The sequence below is a fragment of the Lissotriton vulgaris genome, chromosome 3_1 (genome assembly GCF_964263255.1).
Source record: "Lissotriton vulgaris chromosome 3_1, aLisVul1.2, whole genome shotgun sequence".
NCBI classification, from domain to species: domain Eukaryota; kingdom Metazoa; phylum Chordata; class Amphibia; order Caudata; family Salamandridae; genus Lissotriton; species Lissotriton vulgaris.
In genome coordinates, this window is record NC_141689.1 from 830,558,112 (window position 1) to 830,579,310 (window position 21,199).

The window sequence follows — 21,199 nt, forward strand, 5'->3', positions numbered from 1 at the left end:
GCACACCGTGGAGTTGCCTTGTAACCACATCTACCAAACTGACTACATGGCGAGATGCCGGACTTCACACTTTGGGCGATTTGTACCATGATGGTACTTTAGTGCTCTACGACACACTGACAGAAGTCAATGGATTGTATCACTGTCAATTTCCATTGAACAACTCACTACTTGCTGCCCTGGGTAGCAGATGGGGGAACATGACCACTGAGCACAAAACACATTTGACCAACAGTACTTACATGCCATAGAGCGGGGGAGTTCTCACTAAATGGTTTGACGCGTCACTGCAAGATCACAGAGATATGCCGCTAGCGACTTTGATGCAACTCTTGGAGGCAGACAAGCATCGCCCCTACACGGACAAAGAATGGGCCAAGATATTAGGTAGTCCCACCTATATTACCCGCAACGCTTGTTTCCGACTCATCCAGCATTACATCGTACAGAGGGCATTCCTCATCCCTGCTAAAATTAACAGATTATTTCAATGCACAAATGCAACCTGCCCCAGATGCAGTACTACTGATACTGATATCCTCCTTATGGCGTGAACTTGCCCAAACCAAAACACATACCGACTATCAGTAGTCGCTGCATTAGCTGCCTGCACCGGTTGCGATCTGTCACAAACCTAGGAAGTATGTATTTTACATCTTTAGCCCAGAATCAAGCGGCAGAAAGTAACCTCCTGCTTTCTCTATCTGGGTATGTTAGTAGGCAAACAACTGATCGCAAAGCAGTGGATGTCACCTGAACCTCCTAACGCACAAGTTACTACTTGTGTAACGATATATCTGTAAGAGACATTAGTTAGTGATAGATTCCTTACCTTAGAATATCCCCAGGCGTCAGAATGGATCTGGAAACTTTTGCCTAGCAGTACCCTTGCGCGTCGGTAGGGGTCGTCTGCGGCTCCGCATCCGTCGTCGGCGTCGTGGGCGCCTTGATGACGTCGTCGGAGTACTTAGACGCCGCCTCCGCATGCTGATGTCAGTTTTTAGACACAGCTTTTCCGCGCCAGAAACGCAGAGCTATGCCAAAAACCAACACTGGTGCCTTGAAACTAGGGCCCTGAAAGGGGATGACCTTAACCCTAGATATCAGTTCGCAGAATGGGGAGGATGGGTGGGGCGGTAAGGAATCTATCACTAACTAATGTATCTTACAGATATATTGTTACACAAGTAGTATCTTGTGCATCTGAAAGAGACACGTTAGTGATAGATTCCTTACCTTAGAATAGATACCCCAGCAATACCAACCCCGGTGGTGGGTCTGCGAACCAATAATCAAACTAGAAAGTCCTGGAGGACGGAACGGCCAAAGAAGCCATCCCTCCGGACTTGGCTGTCCAGGCAATAGTGTCTTGCAAACGTGTGCAGCGAGGCCCACGTAGCCGCCTGGCAAATGTCCTGTAAGGGCACACCTCGGCCCAAGGCAGTTGTAGTCGCTGTGGCTCAAGTGGAATGAGCCCTCAGCCCAACAGGGGGTTCCTTCTTTGCCAAGGAGTAACACGCCTGGATACACAAGATGATCCACCGCGAGATGGTCCGCTTGTGTACCGCTTTCCCCTTCTTAGCGCCCACGTAACCAACAAAGAGTTGGTCATCCACCCGGAACTGGCGTGTGCGATCCAGATAAAACGAGAGCGCACGTTTTGGGTCCAGACGGTGGAGCCGCTCTTCCTCTCTCGAGGAATGCAGAGGTGGAAAGAAGGTGGGCAAGGTGATGGATTGCCCAATGTGGAAGGCCGTGACCACCTTGGGTAGGAAAGAGGGCCTTGTCTGCAACACAACCTTGTCCGGATGGACTGAAAGGAAAGGAGGTTTACAGGATAGAGCCTGGAGCTCACTCACTCTCCTGGCAGAGGTGATGGCTACCAGGAAGGCAGTCTTCAAAGTAAGAAGGCGAAGAGGACAGTTGTGGAGCGGCTCGAAGGGAGCGCACATCAGAAATGTAAGAACCAAGTTCAAGTCCCACTGAGGCATCACAAAGGGAACAGGTGGAAACGTGTGTGTGATGCCTTTCAGGAATCTATTTACAATAGGGGACTTGAACAAAGATGGTTGATCAGGCAGCCTTAGGAAGGCTGAAAGGGCAGAAAGATAGCCCTTGATAGTGCCCAGAGCAGAGCCCTGCTGGGCAAGAGAAAGAAGGAAGAGAAGAACCTCAGAAGAGGGGCAGAGAGAGGATCCACAGCCTTTGCTGTGCACCATGCCACAAATCTGCTCCACCTGCAGGCGTATACCGACTTTGTGGAGGAACACCTGGCTGCCAGAATGATTGTACAGACATCAGGAGGCAAGTCAAATGGTCTCAACTGTCGCCGCTCAATCTCCAAGCATGGAGGTGGAGACTGGACAAGTTCGGGTGGAGGACCGTCCCCTGCTGCTGCGACAGAAGGTCCTCCTGAAGAGGCAGACGAACCGGGGGATCGACTGACATACTGAGTAGCCTGGGATACCAGTACCTTCGTGCCCAGTCCGGAGCCACAAGGATGAATTGTGCCCGGTCGCGCCTGATCTTCTTCAGCACTCTGAGCAGAAGTGGTATAGGCGGAAAGGCGTACAACAGACCGCAACTCCACTCTCGACGAAAAGCGTCTCCGAGCGAGTGCCGCCTTGGAAATTCCAATGCGCACAACTGATGAGATTGCGCGTTCTCTTCGGTGGCGAATAGATCTAGCCAAGGCTCTCCCCACTGCAGAAAGAGACCTTGCGCCACGTCCGAGTTCAGACGCCATTCGTGATCCATCATGCACCGGCGGCTGAGTTCGCCCTGGCGTTCAGAGAACCTGCCAGGTGTTGAACCACCAGAGTCACGCCCTGATGTTCCAGCCATTGCCAGAGACGCAGAGCCTCCTGGCAGAGGGTCCACGACCCCACCCCGCCCTGTTTGTTGCAGTACCACATGGCGGTGGTGTTGTCCGTGAACACCTGCACTACACTCCCTCGGACAGAGGGGAGGAATGCCTTCAGTGCTAGACGAATCGCCTGCAGCTCCAAAAGGTTAATATGGAGCCGGGACTCTGCCGGAGACCAGAGGCCTCTGATCTCCGCCTCTCCCATGTGGCCTCCCCAGCCCTGGAGGGACGCGTCCGTCACAACTACGTGCTCCGGTTGGGGAAGAGAGAGGGATCTGCCGCTGACCCAATCGCGGTCCGTGAGCCACCACTGCAGCTGTCTCGCAGTGCCCTCCAAGATCAGGACATGGTCGGACAGGTTGCCCTGATGCTGGGCCCACTGAAACTTCAGGTCCCACTGCAGAGCCCGCATCCGCCAACGGGCGTGATGCACCAGAAGGATGCAGGAAGCCATCAGCCCCAGAATCCGCAGCGTCAACCTGACCGAAACTCAGGATAAAGGCTGGAAGAGTGGAATCAGAGCCTGTATATCCCGAACCCGCTGTTCGGGTGGGTAAACCCGAAACTGTGCCGAGTCGAGAACCGCTCCGATGAAAAGGAGCTTCTGAGAGGGACACAGGTGTGACTTCGGCACATTGATGGAGAACCCCAGCTGATGCAAGAGGTCTGCCGCTGTCTGGAGGTTGTTGACGACTGTCTGGGGCGAGCCCGCCTACAACAACCAGTCGTCGAGGTAGGGGAAGACTGAAACCCCTAACCTGCGCAGATGAGCTGCGACCACCGCCATCACCTTCATGAACACCCGTGGGGCGCTGGTAAGGCCGAAGGGGAGCACGGTAAACTGAAAGTGCTCGTGGCCTACCGTGAACCGCAGGTAACACCGGTGGGCCGGCAGGACGGGGATGTGGTAATAGCGTCCTGCAAGTCCAACGCTACCATCCAGTATCCTGGGTCCAGGGCAGCTAAGACCTGAGCCAGAGTCAGCATCTTGAACTTCTCTTTCCGGAGGAAGCCGTTGACGTTCCGTAGGTCCAAGATAGGGCGTAGGCCCCCTTTGCTCTTCTTGGGTGCCAGAAAGTAGTGGGAGTAGCAACCACGTCCTACTTCTGGCCCAGGAACGCGCTCGAAGGCCCCCTTGGCAAAGAGGGCCGAAACGTCCTCCTGCAGAAGCCGCAAGTGATCCCCGATACGCAGTGGTATTGCGGTGGCTTGGCTTGAGGGGTCGTCTCGAAGGGGAGGGAGTAGCCCCTCCGAACGATCTGCAGCACCCACCTGTCCGAAGTGACAGTGCGCCAGTGAGAGTGGTGATGGCGAACCCTGCCCCCCACTGGCGTCACATGGGCCGAGAAGCACGGACTAGGAGGTTTTAGAGGCGGATGCTGCGGGGGAAGGTGTGGACTGGCCTCACCGTTGTCCCCGACCGCCTCCGCTGCGATTTCCACGGCCGCCACCGCGCTGGAAGTTAGTCTGCAGCATGTGGCTGGCAGCGCGTGTGGGGATGCCCCTTCCTTGGCCACGAAAGGAGCGAAAGGCACCCGATTGCTGGCGCGGGGCCGAGAGGCCCAAGGACTTGGCCGTTGCCATGGAGTCTTTAAAGAGCTCAAGCGCATGGTCTGCCTTGTCGCCAAAAAGGCGACGGCCATCAAACGGCATGTCAATCAGAGTGTTTTGGGCATCTGCCGAAAAGTTGGCGGACCTCAACCAGGCGTGGCGTCTAACCGCCACCGTTGTTGCCATCGCTCTACCTAGTGAGTCGGTGGTATCCAGCCCACACCGGATAGAATATTTGGCTGCATCCTGACCCTCCACAAGGGCTTGGCCGAGTTTGGCCTGTAACTCCAACGGACACTCTGACAGCACTTCCGCAACCGTCTCCCACAGAGAGTGGGTGTAGCGGCCCAAGAGGCATGCAGTGTTGGAAGACCGCAGTCCCAGACTAAGGGAGGAGAAGATCTTTTTTCCGTACTGCTCGTACCTCTTGGATTCCCTGTCCGGCGGAGTCGACAGGAATGCGGTCTGGGAATTGGAGGCCTGGATGACCAGGCTCTCGGGGGTGGGGTGGGTGGACAGGAAACATGGGTCGCCAGGGGTCGGGCGGTGGCGTCTGGCCACGTTCCTATCTACGGGCGAACCCGTAGCGGGCCTGGACCAAGTGCCCAAAAGAACGTCGGTCAAGGCCTCATTAAAGGGCAGCAGAGGCTCGGCCAAGCTTGACTGCGGTTTAAGGACCTCAGTGAGGAGGTTATTCCTCACGGCCGCGTCGGGGAGCTCTAGGCCCAAGGCCTTGGCAGCACTCATCAACACCGCACAATAGGTTGCCCCCTCCTCCGAAGCCACAGTAGGAGGGGAGACAAAACCAGTGTCTGGAGAGGTGTCCAGGCCACTGGCCTCCCCAAGTTCCCCTGTCCAGTCCTCTCGTGACTGACACTCTCGGGTCAGAGGGTCCTCAGACCCCTCCCAATCCTCCTCATCACCCATCTCCTGATACTCAGGGTTTTCAATTAATGGGGCCTGTTCATAGAAGTGAAAATCTCCAAACGCCGTCGAAAGCGGCTCCCAGCGGCGCCGTTCTGACGCCGGAACAGGAGCGAAAGAGGCCGGAGGTGAAACCTGACGGACCGACGCCGGGGGGTCGTAAGGTCCACCGGCGACGATCCAGATCCCGATGGAGGTCCAGTGGGGTCCCGCGGCACCGGGCCCGAAGGCGCCGGCGGCGTCGGGACCGATTGACCCTGCAGCGCCGGGCCCGAAGGCGCCGGCGGTGTCGGGATTGTGGGGCCCGCGTCGCCGGGCCCGAAGGCGCCGGTGGCGTCAGAGCCGAAGCACCCGACGGCGTCGGGCCGAAGCCCCCGACCCGCAAGGGGCCCCAGACGGGTCCGCTGGGCCCGAAGGCGCCGCGGAGCCCGTCGGAGGAGAGAGGGACCTCATGGCCATGAGGAAGCGCTCGATCTGCTCCGGCGTCGCGTCTCGCCCAGGGACCGGAGGGTATGGAGCGCGAGCATCGGGGGGAGTCAGAAGAGCGATGACGCCTCTTGGACTTCTTGTGCTTCTTACCCGACGACGACTTCGACCCGGAGGAGTGGTGCCGACTCTCGGAACTGTGGTGACTCAGAGCCCGCGACCTGTCCCTCAACCTCCCGTGGGACCGGGACCTCTCACGGCGCGCGGCCGACTGCCGGAGTTCGAGTGGCCTGCGGGACCGCTCCCGCCTGGCTTTCGAAGAGAGGGCCCGGCAGTCGGAGCAGGCCTTGTCGTCGTGGTCGACGCCTAGACAAGTTAGGCACAGGTGGTGAGGATCCGTGACCGACATCGTGCGGTTGCAATCCTCGCAGTGCTTGAAACTCGATCGGAGTCGTAACACTTCGAGAAATGATAAAAAATGATCCAAAAAGTTAGTCAAAAATTGACTAAGGGATACTGCTTTTTCCAGATCTGCGCTTGTTGGCGCGGAAAAAAGAAGAACTGACGTCAGCACGCGGAGGCGGCGTCTAAGTACTCCGACGACGTCATCACGGCGCCCTTGACGCCGACGACGGACGCGGAGCCACAGACGACGCCTACTGACGCGCAAGAGTACTGCTACGCAAAAGTTTCCGGATCCAGTCTGACGCCTGGGGATATTCTAAGGTAAGGAATCTATCACTAACGTGTCTCTTTCAGATTCTATAGCTTGGAGACATTCATTACTAGTGTGGGCTAGGGCGGAGAGCGTGGTACAACACACAGAGGACACCCTAGGCCTCTGCAAAATCCCCATAGCCGCAAACAGGGATGTTATCTTACATGATCTTCAGGGCTAGCTTCTGCTGGATGTGCATGCCCCCACCATCACCTCTCCAGCAGAGGCATGTGCTGTGAGACCCTGATTCACTCTTGCGTAGTTGAAGTAGACGCACTGAATATGGGATTATGTGTTTGCCTCTATTCACTAAGCTTAAATCTGACACTCAGCCACGAGCACACGTGCTACCTTTGCGATTATCACACATGAGGGCCAGACAACACCCCAGTTGGGCCGAGTTCCTCCTGTTATTTTTGCTTTGTCCAACCCTTATTCACCCGCCTCCTATTACTTGCAGGTACAGATGGAAGAGATACACCACTATCGGTAAGCAGAGATACTAGCTGCAATACTACTGGCATCTACTGATACAAATTCCCAAGCAAGGCACCCTTTATATATCCGCCCTTGGACACCATCCCTCAAGAGAACATGATTGATGTTGGGACGTGAACGGTAATGTAAAAGAAATGCTGTATATATCATGACAGACTGTAATATATCTGGCAATGTCGTACTCCTTCCCTGTACTTGTCACTGTTTCTCACGTTTGTAAACAAACTAATAAAAAAACAGATTTAAACAAAAACAAAGACAATGAAAATGGTATTGTATGCAACCCAATACATTAAATCGAGGCCCGGTGGAAAACAGTGATGCCAAGGAATACAACTATGAACCATACGTTAACTGGTTGCATAAAAGGAAAAACTTCTACTTAATAAGCAGAAAATAGATACATAAGGAACATTCAAAATCAAAACTAAAATAATGGGTGCACTTTATAATGACGGCATAATGCATCACAAGTGTCACAAAGCCGGTGGGGACCAGCAATGTTGTACCGTTTAATGCCGATCAAAGTAATGCGTTGTGGTAGGTGTATCTAGTGAAGCAGGGAGAAAAGGGGGAGGGCAAGGGGGGGTGGAAGAAATGATCCGTAGGCATGATTATGAAGTGGGCATAGTAGTGGCTAAAAACCCCTCACAGAACTTCTCCAGGAGCATGTGCTATGTCACTTAAATTGGGTGTTCATGGAGACCTTTTACCTCCTCCCTTTGTACTAATGCGCTATTAGCTTGGGCTCATGCCAGTGTGGATAGGACCCACGGAGAGGCCACCAGGGTGTTTGTTGTTTTCCAGTTACTAGTAATCAGAAATTTCACAAAAAGGAGGCGCAGGGGAACATGTAAAAATGTAATGTTAAAATGTCTTCACGGTGACTGGTACCCAAAAGCTATTTTCCACTGTGGCAGGCCTGGCTGTCCATTGTAGAACACCAGAGTACAGATTAAAATCCTAATACTATATCTCCGGAATGGGACTAGCAAAAAAAAAAATTATCCTTAAATTGAATTTTATAGTTGAATTGACAGAATCATAAGGAGAAAATGAAAACAATAAGTATATGTTCACTCAGCACATGGCCATCAATCCACAGTTATCCTAATGAATTACAAAGTAATCTGGGCCACCAATCCCTCTCAGATGTGAGCCTTTCTACCTTAAAGTCACAATCTCCCCAAACCCCACCCGATACTTCTCCCATGACCCCCAGACCCCAGTGTGAGTCTTAGAGCATCCAATGGCATTAATCACCAGCTTCTTTCTTTAGGTACTTGAAATGTATAAGGAGGAATCGTAGTTTCACTGCTGATTCCCTTGGTCTTATCAAGGAGAGCACCCGCTCTGCGTCAGCCTGTGAGTCCAGGTCTTCCTCCCACTTATCTCTCAATCTCTGGAAAGAGTCAGGTGTGGTTAGCATCAGCGACTTACATATTATAGCTATTCTGCCTCTAGCTGGGACATTGTCCATTTTGCCTCAAGGAGGTTATACTAGGTTAACCGAGTTAGCTCGGTAAGTGCTGTGAGGTAGGTCCTAAGAGCATGCCTGAATTGCAAGTATTGATAGAACTGTATGTGTTCCAATCTAAATTTGTCTTGGAGATCTGTGTATGATTTGAAGATCTTGCCCTGTATGATGAGTCCCAGGGGAGAGAAATCCAGAGCATCCCAGCTCCAGATCCCCCACTCCCTCACCCAGGGGTGAATCTTGCATCAGTCTACCATCTCACCTTAGATCTTTTAGCATCACCTTCCAGATCTGCAGGGACACTCATTCATAGGGGGCAGGGGGATGCAATTAGGGGAGGGTCATCATTTTTTTCATTAATGCCACACACCCAAATATCGATAGCGGCAGTGAGGACAACCTCTGATGGTCGCCCAGCGTGGCCATGAGAAGAGATGTGAGATTGTCCGTTTTAATCTGCATTGCTGTGGCCCGGACATGGACTCCAAGGTAATGGAAACTTACGGTCGTGAGCATAAACCCCGCTAGTTATTCACATGCCACTGTGTGCTCTGGTGGTCCTCTGGGATGCAACCTCATGCTCCCCCCGTTGACCTGGAGTCAACATCTAAATAAGTCTAGAGTTGCCTTTGCTATTGGTCTGGAAATTTGGGGGTCTCAAAGGTAGATTAACAGGGTATCTGCATACAGCGACACATGGATCTTGCAAGTGATGGACCACTTGAAGTCCTGTACACATGGATTTATGCGGAGAGCCTGAATTAGGGGTTCAACTACAAGGGCAAATAATAGAGGAGACAGAGAGAACATCTGTTGTGTTCCTCATTTCAGCATGAATGTTGCAGACATAGCTCTGCCAACTCAGACTCTGGCATATGGCTCAGCATACAAGAACTGAACCTAGGATAAAAAACAAGAACTGAAGCCAAGGTATTGGAGCAGCGAGAACAGGTAGGTCCACAACACACAGTCAAAGACCTTTTCAAAATCTATGGGAATCATCGCCAAGGACCTCTATAAGACATCAGTAGCTGGCATAGAGTTATGTTGACTGCGAATGTTGTGGTGCGTCGATCTGGATGGCCTTAAGCCACTTCGATCCTTGAGTATGAGGTCAGTGATAACCATTGTGAGGTGCGTCCCCACTGTCTTAGCGAGTATTTTAGTTTTGCAGTTGATCAGCTCGATAGACCTGTAGGAGGAGAAAAGGTGTGGGGGACAGACCATTTTGTGAATTAGAATGATGTGGGCCTCCTCCAGGTTGTCAGAAGATGACCAATGCTCTGTGCCTCAGTTTATAAATTCAGTAGGGGCTGTCTAAGGATGTCAGATTGGTAGCTAAAGAATTCCATGGGAGGCCTGGGGCTGGGGCTTTTCCCCCTTTAAAGTTGGCAGATGGCCATACCTACCTTGTCTGCTGTGAGGGGGCTATCCAGAGTGAGGCATTTGTCAGGTGTTATCCTTGGCAGGTGAATGTAGGAGAGGTATGTGTCAATCCTCTCCACTGGGTAGCCTTGAGCTTGCCCATAGAGTGAGGCATAATACTTACCAATTTTGTTTGCTATCTTCATGGGGGTTGAGTATAAGACACCTATGTCATCCTCAATTTGTGTTATGTAACAATGTTTGTCTGATGCTTGGCTCGACCAATACAGTATTTTGCCTGTCTTGTTGCTATGTTTATTCAGACAGCCTAATAAAGTTTTCTGGCTTTGTAGTTGCTTAAGTGCTAGAATACCTTGCTTGAGATTGTGGAGGGATTCAGCTGTGACCTGTAATTACTGCACCGAAGGCACCCATAGTATTAATGTAAATTCTACAGACCATGTGTGATCTGCAAAAAAGTGAGTTGACCCCTCTCTAAGGGCTTCCCTCATAGACTGTTGGGTCAGCCACCATGAGCCATGGGGTCGTCATGCACAGGCTGCTGCATTACGACCAGGAGCTTTAAAGGGGTATGATCAGAGAGCCCACAAACATGTATGTAGGATATCAAGGGCATGTATGTTGTGGGCATCAGGAAAGAATCGAGGAGGGATAGGGTACCAGACACTCCTGATAGAAATGTGTAGCCACACATACCACAGTATAACTAGAGAACACAATAAGATGTTGGATGGAGCGCTGGAACTATTCAGACACTCAGCCCAGTCACTTTGGGTTGAATCCATCATCGTTATTCTGCTCACTTCGACACCTCAGTTCAGACCCAGCCATATACAAATCAGTCTTGACCCTGTTCCTCATGGTAACAGTCCAGCCTGATCTGGCTGGCCAAGTATTCCATGGAAAGAAATCAAGCATCCTGGGAAGGGTTTTGGGGTAACACACCTCATCAGCCAGGCTAGCTTGAATCTGGTGGCAAAGTGAGCAAGGAATCCATGTCTAGGCATACCCTGCTAACTTAGGGCAAACAAAGCAAACACAATGAGATGAGGGAGAGAGTGCTGAAACTTTTCAGACACTCATCCCCAGTCACTATTATATCTAAGTTGAATCCATCATCGTTCTTCTGCTCACTTCGCCACCCCAGCCATATGCATATTACCCTTGACCCTGTTCCTCATGGGAACAGTCCATTGTGAACTACCCAGGCCAGGTGAAACTGGCTCCACACATCGTTGAGGCCAACGTGGCAATGAATGTTGACAGTAGGCGAAAGGAGGCCTGAGAGGGCAGCAGTGGTCCAGGTTGGTCAAGGGTCAGTTCCATCAGACCAATAAAGTCACGGCTAATAATGAGCCCTGGAGTGGGTAAGAGGATTGCCTCATTCCGATATACAAGGAATGATTGTGTAAGGGGGCAGGCCATAGGGCTATAGGGGATCGCCATAGTGATCCTGTCACCTAGAGGAAGCGACTTTAGATGTTCTGGCACATTCAGTCCACTAAAAGGGTAAGTTGAGCGTGACTAATGCTGGCAATGCCCAGTGACTGAAACCAGCATGGTACGCCACCCCAAACGCATGACGCCTGAGACCTCTACAGTGTGAGTTTCCTGTAGGAGAAGGACATCTGTCCAGAGTTGTTGGGCTCGCCATCTTGAAAATTCCCAAAGTGGGTAGGGTGGGCCGGGAACATTTACTACTTTGGCCAGGGCATGGCCAGGAGTTCTTCCCACCAAATAGATCATGCCAGGCAGAAATGTGGCAACTTTAAGTATCCACTTCAGAATGCTACTGAACCTGAAGAAAAACAGAGCACTGGACCTGCTGTCTGTGACCTGAGAGGAGCCATGAAGAACTGGGCCTGCTCCCTCTTGTACCCTGGACAAATGAGACCAAAGGTCATAAGAATAACCTCCAGTTTAAGCCATAGGGCTCCAACAAGCTACAAGAGGCCTTTCCTGAAACTGCCTAGCAGACCAGTGCCAACTGAATCTGGGCCTTGCTGTTAGACTGCCTGACATGCTGTGAGTCTCTAAGTGCATCCCCTGAGATCTTGGGGGGCTTTAGAAGTATACTTCTATGGTGGATTGGTACTTAAAGGACTTGGGGCCTGACTTATATTTTGGAGGTCGGACTGTCCTTTACCAGGGCGACAGAGTAAATTACTACATCACCCTGGTGGAGGTCCCGCAAAGCCACTTCAGAAGCACTGGAGGGAACTGCCATCACAGCAGTTCCTGTTAATGCTTTGTCAATATGGCAGAGCAATCTGTAAAACGTATTTTATTTTCAAAAGGAAAATCCTTAAGTCGGATTTTCTTTTTTTAAATAAAAATAAATGCCCCCATGGGAGTTCTCTCCCATGGCCAGAAGGGCAGTAGACAGTTTTCAATGCTAATTACCGCTAGGGTTTTCCTGGTGGTGCTGAGCAGTAAAAACTGACCTGCATGTCCGCCTATCTAAATTAGATCAATTGGTGGGGTATAACCACGGCGGGGATGGAATTGTCTCTGCCGTGGTTACCTCAAAGGTCAGCATGCATTAAATCGAGTGGGCGGACGATTATTCTGCTGGCAAGGATACTCGATCACCTTTGCAACCGAGTATCCTTACCGCCAACATATAAATCTGCCCCTAAGTCAGAAAGTAACATTTCTAACCAGGACAAACCTGGTTGGTGTATCCGACTCACGCTCCATAGCAGTCTGCCTCAAACTGTCAGGTTCTGAGACCCGGTAATTGCGCCTGCCTAAGGTTGGAACTTCATGTCCCAGAAGTCCTGGCGGTATGAAGGCGGGAACTTTAAAAACCCTCTGGACCGGGAAGTCAGGGTGTATTGGATTTGGTGTTTTGTGCTGGATGGAGAGCGGGTGGCTGCCCGTTCATCGTGGGATCCGTGGTGCTTCGCTGTATTCTTTGCGAAGACACGGACTTCTATGGATATGACCCCTGTTAGGGTCGGACCGTGTTACTACTGATTAAGGTTAGAATGTCGGCTAATTCGCTCTGTTCACGCTGTGGTGCTTCGCGGTGTTGCTTACGCGAAGACACAGCCAGCGTAGGAACCACCGAGGAAGGGGGAGAAGCGTGTCGGCTGATGCGTTCTGGTGACGCGGTGGTGCTTCGCGGTGTTGCCTACGCGAAGACACCGTCACCTTCTGAACTATTACGACAGCACAGTAGCACTTCGGCAGTTGCGAGTAGGAGGCGCTGTGGGGCTTCGCTGATGGTTCGCAGACGCCGGTGGAATCCCGAGTTACAAGAGAGATTCTCACAAGGGGGAGTGCCATGCGGTGCTAGGAGGAGACTACTCTGAATTTACCAAGGAGCCCAGTAAACTGTTGACTCCGTGTGTGTTGGCAGGAAGACGAGTAGGCTCACTTCTCTGAGGAGTCTTCTTGTTTTCTGTGGTTACTATTTCTTATTACTTTCCGGGCTCTGGTGCATTTCTTTTTGATACTGTTCTAGCTTCTGTGACGCAACAGAAGAGGGGGTGCCTTATAGTTTCAATTGCTAAGAGGACTTGGTATCAGCGCTGCCTGACGGTTTTCATAGTGTCCTTGTGGTGTGTGTCACTGGTAAGTACACAGAAGGAGTCTAGATCCGAGAGGTACATAATAGGCGAGATAGGGGATAATGATGTGCTTATGTTCCTATAGGAGGTTTCCAGGGGGGCAGCATTCAGGAGAAGAGCATCAGGCGTCAATGAGGTTCCACCCGCTGATACTCTTAGCAAGGTATGAGTACGAAAACATTGGAGTATAAAGACAGACAGGTGTCCAAGAATACTTATACCAGGCTCTCCCTTTGTTATCCAGATTGGCAGTCTCCAAGCCGCACCATTTACATTTTCCCTCGCCTGACCGCCTCTAAGTTTGGGTGTTTGATTAGAACCAAGCTTGGGGAGGTCTGGAGGTGGACCCTTTGAGCATCGCCTGGATCCAGAGGAGCGTGTATTCCTTGACACAAACTGCGCCAACCTTAAATTGCGCCCAGATCCCGGTCTACTGCAACCACTGACTATCATTGCCACTTTGTGTTTATTGGTGCTGTTCCTACTTCGGATTCCTCTTATTGGATTTTGGTAATTTATTTTGTTATTTTGTTAATTTAACTTTACTCAATTTTTCTAATTTGGTTGGGATTTTTATTGTTTTGCACTTCGATTTTCAACTATGGTACTGCCTAAATACTTTGCACATTGCTCCAAGTGAAGCCTGTCTGTTTTGAGCCATAACTACCAGGGGGTGGAGCTCAGGTTAATTTAGTGACGTTGAAGGTTCACCCTGACAAGGGTATGATTGTTCCTTGTGGCAAGTAGTCATTGTCTTCAAATAATAATCCAATCTCTTACAGGCGGCATAAGAGTATGGTTGGATTCTCACACCTCCTGATAGGAGGAAACGTGGTACTGTAAATGTAGAAAGCATGAAAGTAATAAGTACATTGGTTAGGAGTTTCATAACAACTGGGCATGGAACTAGTAAATAGAATTCTACATAGGAGCTGGCTGCAGTCCTCAATTATGAACAAACTGAGAGGATAAGGTGTTTAAATCGTGAATTGCAAAGATACAATTTAATGACCACATTAAACAGAATCAAGATATTGTATTTTCTCTTTATGTTACTGTCAACTGTTGCACTTAAATCAGTTCTTCAGCCACTTTCCTTATATATGTGGAGTCTGGGACTGCTCCCAACTCCTATGCATTATGGAGCTCCACCACCTTGATGACACAGCCTTATGGCCTCATGCCTACCCTTCTAGCAAAATTATAACAGCTGTAGAACATTCATTGTGAAGTAACTTTGTTGTTGCTTGCATTCAACATATGACTACAAATAATAAAATGCATTGCTTGACGATCTATACAAAAGTTTGGACATTTCCTAGAAAAGAGGTTTTAGGGTGAATTTACCTGCATTTTCTTTTTTTCTACTGCTACAGTTGCACTTTGTGCTCCAGGAGTCGTCAATGAAGGGCCAATGGGTTTGGCATTTGTCAACTGAGTTGTAAAATGTTTCTGTGGAGGCCACCCCATGTCTGGTTTCACCCAAGCCTGCAAGAGACAGGGAAACATCCAACTCAAATAATGCATTTCACAACATTGTCATATAACAATTTACACATCACACACAACTGGTAAAGCTTAAATACAGCTGACGGAGGTGCTCCCTTGGAACTTGAGCGCATCATGAAAGCTGGCCGCAAGCAGGGGCTTGTGAACCTATGTCTGCTTTACGTGCGGTATTGCATATCCAGAAGGTTTGAACTAGGAGCCAAAACCTGCATTGAATAAATGCAATGAGGGGAGCTTTCAGACTGAAGAGTAATGGTAGGGGGTAAATTGAAAGAGGAATATAGGGCAAGTGGGTGCAATTAGATCATGGGGCTTGTCTCTTGTCTTTTTATCAGAGTAGTGTTGATGTTTTATTCAGAACTAGCAGCCCGTCCCGACCTTGTCCGGGAGCAACAGGCTTCCCCGACCCCCGCCCGCCCCGACATTGTCCAGCAGCCCGGGCTCCCGCCCGTTCCCCGCCTGCCCCAACATGGGTCCCCTTACCTCAGCCACCGCTCCTCCCGCCTGTCCGCTGCTCGCACCACCGCTAGCCTGTCCGCTGCTCCTCAAGTCACCGCTCCTCCCCCGCGCCATGTCCGCCGCTCCCTTACCTCAGCCGCCGCTCCTCCAGCCTGTCCGCTGCTTGCACCGCCGCTGGCCTGTCTGCTGCTCCTCACTGCTCCTCCCCCGCGCCATGTCCGCCGCTCCTCGTCGCGCTCCTGGACGCCGCTCCTCCCCGCGCTCCTGACGTAGGCACGCACGTCGCGGCCGGCGCTACTTCGGAGGGACTACTTTTTTTTTTATTGTCAATTTTTTAAATAACCTTTTTTTTAAAAATGTATATAGCCTATAACCATCTACACACCCTGACGATTCCAACGGTGTATCGGGTGTGTGGATTGGCGCTGTGGTTCCCGAGTTTACCAGCCTCAAAGGCTGAAAGTTCTTCCTTTATTATAGTAGTATAGATATCAACAATGTATATGTTGCTTCCTTTGTGCCTATGCTCCACGTCGAATACAAGGAAAAATAAAGGATTCCTGTAAGGAATAATACAAATAACAGTCAGGATCTTAACTATTAAGAGAAGTCCAACAAAAGTTCTCCAGCCTGCTCAAAAGACAACCAGGGATGCAAAAATTAGCACTGTATCGAAGGTGACAGGCAAAATAAAAACTTTACATTACGTATTAGTTATAAACAGAAACACGCATGGAACATTGAGAGGGTGCTATGCACAACATGATTAAGTGCAGTGCTGGTTGTATTACATGTGTAGCACACAGTGCTGAATAGCTGACCACAAAAATGTGTTTCAATGTGAACCGTGCATGCGGTTAGTTGGGCCAATGTCAACGTTTTGACCACACTAATGAATATGATTTATTGAGGCCTTCATGAACACAAAAGTCTAATACATATTAATTACAACCTTTGTTCAGAGAATGAACTTAAAATTGGACTGGGAAAGATGTCAATATGACACCCGAGGCTGGTATACTTTTCGTTCAGAGCTGGTATGTTTTCGGTGATACAGGTAATGAAAAGGGTCCTGAATTTTTTTTTTATTGTCTTGTGTTTTGCACGACACTTGAGACACAAGAAGCACTGCACAGCCACTTACGTGTTAAATGTACCTAGTACCCCTCTTGTTGTTCCATAATCATTTCTTACTTGATGTACACTTAGCAAGCATTTTGTTAGTCAAGGTTGATACAGTGCAAAGTTTTTTTTGCATCCTTGATTTCTCATGGAGGAGCGTGTAGAACACCAGTTGGGTCCCAGTTCAATTATAAAATATTGCTTTACTTTACAGGTCTCCTTTTCTTGTTACAAGTGTATTTGACGTGTGATTTCATGGTAGAAGTCCACCTTTGGTGTGAGGCAAGAACTTTATATCTTGTGCGATACCTACCTCCTTGTATGGAATGGAAAGAACGGTAAGCGGACTGTTTGAGTCACTTACTAATGCACACAGTGCATTTCTAGATTTCTCATACAGGATGTCACCTTGAAAAAACGTATGGATCGGGTACAACATGAACTTCATTTTGCCAGCAAGCTACAAAATGGCAGCTCACTAGCTAGGCTACCGGACCGTTCGGCAGAATATGCCAGTAATTGTAACTTAGAAAAACTCCCACAGAGCACCCAGGCGAGGTGACTGAATGGCTAGAACCTACTGGGAACAAACCAGGCTGCCTGGAGCAATCGCGCACTATTTCAGGCAGCAAGCAAAGCGGAATGGTGTAGCCTTGCAGGGTAGAGAGTCCGGGAAGCTATGGATGAGTTGAGTGTGTGGGGGGGCCAGAAGGGCAAGACCTGCTCCATGGATGGGTTTGCAAGGAGAGAAGACATGTTCAGCACTGGAGGAGGTGGTGAAGAGGAGTCGGAGACTTGGCGGGCCCAAGATTGCCGACAGAGCAGAGGTGAGTGGTTCTGCGGTAGTTTGTGAACCTCCCATGGCAGGAGAACAGTTATTAAGTACTTTATGGTAAGAATGCAGCCAGAAGGTCATGGGCAAACAGCATCAGTGTTCTGTGGAACACTCTAGGCCACTAAACAATGGTGCAGCCTCTGCATACAGACAGGACAACCAACCGTGTCCTAAAATGAGTCATGGGCACCCCTCGTTGTCCGATATAGCAGACTCCTAAAACTACCTTCGGTACCAGAAGCTGGGCTGGGGGAAAGAGGCATCATCACAAGTGGTATAGAGTGGACAGTAAGGATTAGTTACTTACCTGTAATCCTATTTGTCATCCAGGGGTATACTCATCAAAGTCATAATCTTTGAATAATCCCCGCCCATGTGCGCGTTCCTGGAGCATATAGAAAATACATATATATACCTTTATATGCATATGTGAAAACATATCTATGCAGCCTAAGATATTTTCACAATGGCCAAAATGCTGAAATTACATAGGTTTGTATAGTAGCACCTATACTCTCCCAACCCCTAAGGAAGAAAGAGAGCAGCAAACATTTGTCATACAACAATGCTTTATTGCCATAGAGAAACTTGTAATTGCAGGCATTTCCCAGTAGGCTGCAGTAGAGTATCAAGAAAACAAAGAAAACGGACACCTTGCCTTTAAGGCATTAGAGTAGGGGTACCGTGCCTTTAAGACCTGTAGGCGACCCCCTGCTCCCATGATGCACCACAGGTGGCAGTTAGGTCAGTTCTTTTTGGAGGTGCATCAACACCTGGGTAAATCCGCAATTAACATACAATAACTTTGCAGTAATACTCGTCCGGGGGGTGGGTCGCTTATGACTTTGATGAGTACACCCCTGGATGAGAACTAGGATTACAGGTAAATAACTAATCCTTCTCATCCAGGGGATACTCATCAATAGTCATAATCTATGAATAGATTAGCAAGCCCATACCCAAAGTCTCGCGGACGAGCAATCAAGTACACAGCAAAAACATAAATCAACATCACATTTATAATGCAGTTATGCAAACAAATTCCTCAAAGAGGCCTGTCCCACTTGGGCATCGGCCTGTGCATCTGAATCTAGGCAGTAATGGCGGGTAAAGGCATGTACTGAACGCCATGTAGCCGCCTTACAAATCTCAGATATCGAAATGTTGCGAAGGAGAGCAGTTGTAGAAGCTTTCCCTCTAGTGGAATGTGCATGTGGTTTGCCCTGTAAAGCTTTGTCAGCTAATTGGTAAGACAGAGCTATACAGGAGACGATCCATCTTGAGTAAGACCTTTTTGAAGCTGACAGACCGGTATTAGTTGTACCATAATTAACAAAGAGCCGGTCAGACTTCTTAAGTGGAAGAGTTCTAGCCAGGTAAAATTTCAAAACCCTCTGGAGATCGGGGGAGTGGTTGGTTGAGGGAAGAAAGTTGGCAGAGTGATGGTCTGATTGATATGGAAATTCGAGACCACCTTGGGCAGGAAGCCTGGATGTGTTCTCAGCCCTACTCTATTGGCATGAAAAACTGTGTAAGGTTCCTTGCAACACAGGGCCTGGATCTCACTCACCCTGCGAGCTGAGGTGATGGCTACCAAAAAAGCAGCTCAAGTGCTGCAAAGATGCCTTATGAATAGGCTCGAAAGGAGCACCCATCAACATGGTAAGTACGATGTTAAGCTCCCAGGGAGGAGAGGGGGACCTCCCTGTCGGAAACACTTTCTTAAGCCCCTCTAAGAAATCTTTGACCACAGGCATGAGAAAGAATGAGGTTTGGGAAGGAGACTTCCAATAGGCTGTGATTGCTGCTAAGTGAACCCTGATGGAGGGGTACTTAAGGCCTGACCTTGCCAAGTGTAATAAGTATGGGAGAATCACCTGCTCCAGACCTTGAATCGGATCAAGAGCATTGTCCATACACCAAATGTAAAATCTCTTCCACTTGAAAGTAATAAGATAAGACATTCTGGTGGAGGGCCTCTTCGCTTCCCTCAGGATGTCCATACAGTCAGCCGAGAGGTCTAGGTGGCCATACTGGATGACCTCAGTAGCCATGCTGTCAATCGAAGGAAAAGGAGATTGGGGTTAAACACCCTCCCCTCGTCCTTGGTCAGCAAGTCTGGCCCGCAGGGCAGCCTCCGGTGAGGAACCTCTAACAGCTGGAGGAGATCCGGGTACCACCACTGGCGTGGCCACTCCGGTGCTATCAGGATCATCCTGGTGTTGGTCATGTATAATTTCTGTATCACCGCCTTGATCAGAGGCAGTGGAGGAAAAGCATACAGAAATGTCTGAGACCAGCTGATCAAAAGTGCATTCCCCCATTTTCCCTGCTGGGGGAATCTGGACGCGAAGACCGGGCATTTCGCGTTTGCCGAGTCTGCGAACAGATCCATGTCTGGCACTCCCCATTGCCGAAACACCTCCTGAGCGAAGTCTTTGCTGAGCACCCAGTCGTGCACTTCTACGAAGTCTCTGCTTAGGCTTTCCGCCTGAACATTCAAGATTCCTGGAAGGTGAACTGCAACGATGGAGAGACCTCTCGCCAGAAGCCACCGCCAAATGGATTAAGCTTCCAGAGACCGAACTCGTGACCTGGTGCCTCCTTATTTGTTCAGATAGAACATTGTTGTTGTGTTGTCCGTCTGAACTTGAATGTGGCTGGAGTGTAGAGACAGGTACAGGGACTTGAGCGCCAGATGGACAGCCCGTAGCTCCAAGAAGTTGATATGATCGCTTCTTTCTGTCTCAGACCAGAGACCTTGTACCTGAAGCTGGTCCATATGAGCACCCCAGCCGTGCATTGAGGCATCTGTGACCACTTTCTGCGTTGGAGGTGACTGATGAAACGGAACTTCTTGCAGCAGGTGAGAACGTTTCATCTACCACCTGATGGAGTCTCTGGAAACTTGATGGAGAAAGACACGGTCTTCCCAGTGACCTGACCTCTGAGACCATTGGTCCTCGAGTGCCTGCTGCAGAGGCCGCATGTGAAGGCGTGCATTGGGCACAATGTAGATGCACGAGGCCATCGATCCCAGTAGTGACAGCACTTGTCTGGCTGTAGGACTTTGGGTTTCGAGCAGGGTGCGGCACTTCAGAAGCATTGATGACAACCTCTCCTCCGAAGGACACACACTTGCTTCTGCGCAGTCCAAGGAAGCGCCCAGATAGTGTATTCGTTGGGTGGGGTTGAGGACCGACTTCTTGTAGTTGACTTGCAACCCCAAAGAATGCATCAGGTTGAGACAGTAAGAGATATGGCTCTGCAGCAGAACAGGTGTGGAGCTTTTCAGGAGCCAGTCTTCTAGGTAGGGATAGACGAAGATCTTCTGCCTGCGGAGAAAGGCAGCCACCACCGCCATGCACTTGGAGAATGTCCGGGGGGCGGATTTAAGGCCAAACGGAAGCACCCAATACTGATAGTGGTGACGGACTATCTGAAACCTGAGAAATTTGCGATGCTTTACTGAGACAGGCATATGAAAGTAAGCGTCCTGCAGGTCGATGGCACACATCCAGTCTCCCTGGTGAAGGTGTGGAAAGATCTGATGTAGGGCTAGCATACGAAATTTCTCCTTTCTGATAAACCTGTTCAGCAGGCGCAGGTCGAGGATAGGTCTGTACTCATTGGCTACTCCCCGCTTTTGGACTAGAAAGTAGCAGGAGTATACTCCCTGATTTCTTCGTATGGGAGGGACCTGCTCTATGGCCTTCTTTGCGAGAAGGGTAGATACTTTCAAAAGTCTTTCAAAAGCTGACTTTGGATTTGAGGAAGGAGCATGAATTGCGGGGGCACTTGCGGAGGAGGAGACTTAAACCTCAGCAAGTAACCATGCTGCACAATAATCAGC

At 49.9% G+C, this 21,199-nt stretch overlaps 1 protein-coding gene across 1 annotated transcript in view; it reads right to left on the reverse strand.

Annotated features, from left to right (window-relative positions):
- Positions 1–21,199, reverse strand: part of SECISBP2 (SECIS binding protein 2) — a 405,025-nt gene that overhangs the window by 231,022 nt on the left and 152,804 nt on the right. The window contains exon 5 of the mRNA XM_086961140.1: positions 14,769–14,909. Coding sequence (XP_086817266.1) covers positions 14,769–14,909 — 141 coding nt within the window. The remainder of the gene's footprint in view (positions 1–14,768; positions 14,910–21,199) is intronic.